The sequence below is a fragment of the Ylistrum balloti genome, unplaced genomic scaffold, assembly GCF_031769215.1.
Source record: "Ylistrum balloti isolate Yb309-2 unplaced genomic scaffold, AGI_CSIRO_Ybal_v1 Utg369956, whole genome shotgun sequence".
Lineage (NCBI taxonomy): Eukaryota > Metazoa > Mollusca > Bivalvia > Pectinida > Pectinidae > Ylistrum > Ylistrum balloti.
Genome location: NW_026782056.1, coordinates 519,217 through 523,739, shown reverse-complemented (window position 1 = coordinate 523,739; position 4,523 = coordinate 519,217). Strand labels below are relative to the sequence as shown.

The 4,523-nt window shown below is 38.6% G+C and overlaps 1 protein-coding gene across 1 annotated transcript; it reads right to left on the bottom strand.

The window, feature by feature from the left end:
* Positions 1-1,858: 1,858 nt before the first annotated feature.
* Positions 1,859-3,487, bottom strand: LOC132547467 (dopamine receptor 2-like). The gene has a single exon (XM_060211222.1). The coding sequence runs from the start codon at positions 3,485-3,487 to the stop codon at positions 1,859-1,861; it is 1,629 nt and encodes a 542-aa protein (XP_060067205.1).
* Positions 3,488-4,523: the final 1,036 nt, after the last annotated feature.

The window sequence follows — 4,523 nt, the reverse complement described above, 5'->3', positions numbered from 1 at the left end:
AAAATACGTATTTTCTTCTTTATCTTCATTAGAAAGTAAAGAAATATTTTTCCTAAGTTGAGAAGCTTTATAATCTAAAAATGATGGTCAACACGTCGATCTGAATGAAAATGATGTTCAAAATATTTAACATTCCAAAGACAAAATACAAAAGTCTTTAGGTTATAACTGCCTGATATATATTAAGATGATATTGTTAAGTTCCCTTCGTCTCCATGCAAAAAGTCCCTGTCATTGTGTTTATAGGTTGTGTACAGACAGAACTGGATGGTCTCAATTAGGGTTTACAATAGAGTTGCCTCCCTTGATTATCTGACATTTGACTTTATGAGTCTCCACGTAATACCTTTGTGAAAGTTGATTATTTAGAATAGAATTTTATCGAAGTATATTACGTCTTAGTGTTTTATTACTGTTTCATAGGAATACTGTACCAATATCAGATATAAATTTTGTAATCTTAGATATAACACCCAACGGAAAGGCGTTCATATTGATGTCACAACTGACAATTATATATTTGTGTGAAACCATCGATCTCTATTGTGAACCTACTGGAAGCCAGATTGTGTATAAAGTGATTGATTTGTATATGATGGCAGTCGTCAGTTATTGGCTGCAGTCGCCCCGAGGCCACGATCCCCATCATTCATGACGTGATGTAATCAAGTATTACGTTGGTGTAGGCCGGGGAATAACTCATGGCCAAGTACCCTAATATGACATTTTTTTCTTCTTCGGTATTAAGTGTTTGGAGCTTCAGTTCTAAGTGTTGGCACGATAAAACATTACCTCAGCTCCTGTATAACCCATAGAATACACTACAGACAGAACTTGATGGTACAAACATGAACGAATATTGCAAAAGGTAAAAATCAAACCATAACAATATGCCTTTTCTGCAATTCGCATAAGCATCTCTCTATAATATCATAAAACTTGTCTTCAGTAGAAAGGCGTTTGAATTATCTTTAACCGTTTAATAAACATAGCGATCTTTCTTATAAGAGAGTTTATTTTCTTTGTTTACACGCTACTTCCAATGAACGTGACATAGGCTGTTTTCCGTACCAGTTTCACTTGATTCTCGTTCAGCCACACTGGAGAGTTGATGGATCACAATATGACAAATCAGATCGGCGTGTGTTAGTGCAATCTATTAATCGTATGTGATGTCGCCTGCTTAAGTAACATTGATTATAATCACGATATTTTGGGAGTGAAATTGATAAATTGCTGTCTGGTTTAATTGGAGAAGATTTCGAAGAAAAATGTTGAGATGTGGTAGGTAGGTTCTGTTGCCTGAACAGTTGACTTGGCGAAGCTGGAATTTCACATTGGATATCATTTCATGCCAATTAGGTGTTAACTAATTTAGGGAATTCTACCAATGTTCCTAAGGAGACCAACAGTATAAACTTGGTCCCAACTATCACCCCGAGCAAAACAAGAGAAAATGTCTGGTAGAAGTCTGGAACTATAATTAAAATTCAACAAATGTATTATTTGGTATCGTCGCATTTTATTTCAATTCTGATATATTATTCTTCAAATGAACAGTATTGAAACGCACACTGAGTATTAAACAAAACAAAACCATGATTTTTTTAAAGTGAGGAACCAAAATGATGGGACATATCGAGAAAACATTGTTTCTTATATTCTGGTTCGTTCGTCATATCCAAGCTAGTTATCGCCAAATTAGCGCATGAGCAGGGCAATGTCCGCCGACCAGCAGTGGGACACGTGACCTATACGACATATGACGTCATCAGTTCCTGAAGCATGTGATAAATAAATACAGTACAGTATCTTATGACTTAAACTGTCAATTTTGTATGTTTTCAGGATATGCTTGCTACACTCTGTCTGCACATGACACTGTGAAGCTAGATGAGGATGTTGTATATTTTTGATGAGCTCGCTGATAAGAAAATCTTTGTTTTGGACAACAGCAGAAAAGGACCTTTCCAAACGCTCGTCTGAAATCTCTCATAGAGAGAGCATATATCACAGGGTTCATACCGGAATTTATATAACCAAGCCAAGTAAATATTGGGAAGAGCAACTCCGGATACACTAGACAACTTACACCACATATCCCTTGTAAGACGTTAAAAACAAAGAATGGAAGCCAACATATTATGAAAACACCCACAACTATACCTAACGTTTTGGCTGCCTTTTGTTCGCGTGCCAGTTTAGTCAATTTTTTACTTAGCGCGAACTGTCGGAGCCTCTTTGTTATAAATTTTGCTGGTCTATGATGGTGTGCACCATTAGACGCATGCGCGTGGGGTAAATTTAATTTACTTTCCTGTGTCGTCAAAGCAGTACTGTCACTGTCCATACATCTGTCACATGACTGAGAGTAATCTTCGTGCGTGGCGCGTCTGTAATGCTCATCATGTCCATTCCGAGGCGAGTTCATCCCACCGCGATGCATTCTCAAGGTCATTATTTCTCTATTTCCATGACTGCCGTTCGACGTCAATACTTTACTGCCAACTTTTAAACTCCTAATTTGTGCTGCTGCGGCTAAATATATCCGTAAATAGACGAACATCATGATGAAAGTCGGGCAATAGAAAGACACTATGGAGGAAAATATCAAGTAGGCACTGTCTTCTGTAAACATACAAACGTGCGAAGGGAGATTACTCGGGGTAACCGCTTTCCACCAGGCAATAGCTGGGAAAGATATACCAGCGGAACAGAGCCACACGAAAGCTATTAGTAGGCCCACCTTACATTGGGACATCTTAGCGGTGTATGCAATAGGGTCTGTAATTGCCCAATACCGATCGAGCGAAATCACACACAGATTCAAGATGGATGCTGTACTCGCCAGGACGTCAAATGAATGCCATAGATCGCACCATTCCTCGCCATAAAGCCATACCCCATTGGTAACTTCCAGACTTATACTGAAAGGCATCACGATCCCGCCTACCATTAGGTCGGCGAGAGCGAGGGAAACAATGAAATAATTGGTGACAGTTCTCAGATACATTTCCTTAAAAACGGCGATTATCACCAGCACATTTCCTACCATGGTCACCACTGAAAACAGAGACAAAACTATTCCGATGATTGGCCGTTTTACTTCGTAATCGAGAATTGTCGAATTTGTAAAATTTGTCCAATCACTTCCATTGTAAGTTTCATTGATGGCCGACAGTTCATTGTATACAATCGTGTGATTGGTGAAGTTTGATATCGCGTTGTAAGATGCAATTTGATTGGGTACTGCAGTCGACATGAATGATGTTCTCTTGGGTAATATTGTTAAAATGGCCACGGTGATGACACAAGTGTTGTAGAGACGGTAAAGACACCGGGGTGTTAAAACTCTGACGACAAATCCGCACTGCCCAGTCTCGTGGGAAGGATGAAATTTCGAGTGATGTTCATGGTTACAGGTATAATCGCAGGGAACGAATTGATACGAGTCACATTTGAAAACCAGAGTCTCCTGATGAATCATATCAAGCACACCGATTCTGGATAAAACTGGGCTCCACATAAAATGTAACGTACAAACACATGCTATACACTACTCCTACCTGCTACATTCGGGACCTTTTTTAAACTTTGTACTTGTGTGTACGACGACTAACACTTCTCCACAATAACGTATCTCTGGAAGTGTGTACGTTTATGTTATCCTTGAACGACAGAATTTTCATGTTTTTCATTTATAAAACGGTATGCCACATGCACGCTGGCAGTCAATACCAGATACATGACCTGGCGCTCGTGGTTTGGATGACATGCGATTCCTTATAGGTAATTCATCAACAACGAACACTCCCTCGCCCATCTGTAGGAAATGTGAGACCGATTCCGATTCCCTTTATTAGAAATCCATCTTGTACCCACGATTCGTGTCAGATCCTTTGATAGAATGCCTGAAACATAAAAACAGATATGAGTCAAAATAAACGTGTAACATTCAGAAGTACCTATTCCAGTTTGACAAATGACTAATGAAATGATATAGTTTACTAAAATTCGAAACCTCGAGAAGGATAAACCCAATCAGTCATCATTACATTTCGTTAAGTCTTCTTGTCACAATTTCTATTTTTATAGAAGTCAAACATCGCTCTTATCTTCCCGAAAACAAATATGAACAAATCAATCATACGCCGGCACTAGGATTTTTTGTCATACTGAACTAAATTACACTGGTCTGTTTAATTTGTCTAACGAGCACGCGTTCCTTGTCGTGCTAACATTACTGTATCTGAAGCATCAGTATAATGTTTATTGGCAGTGTGATGGTATACATGTTAATGGCAGTCCATCGGTCTGTTAACATCATGTATCTTTTTAAGTACGATCATTTACCAATACGATGCTATCATTGCTGCCCAGATTTTTACATCACAGACAGTAGATATGGTAATCAAAGTGGCCGTTTCGCATTTATTATACATAATTAACAGAAAGCTGCATCAACTACATGTCAAATGTACAGATACATGTTTATACAAAAGGCGAAATGCCACGAAATGGGC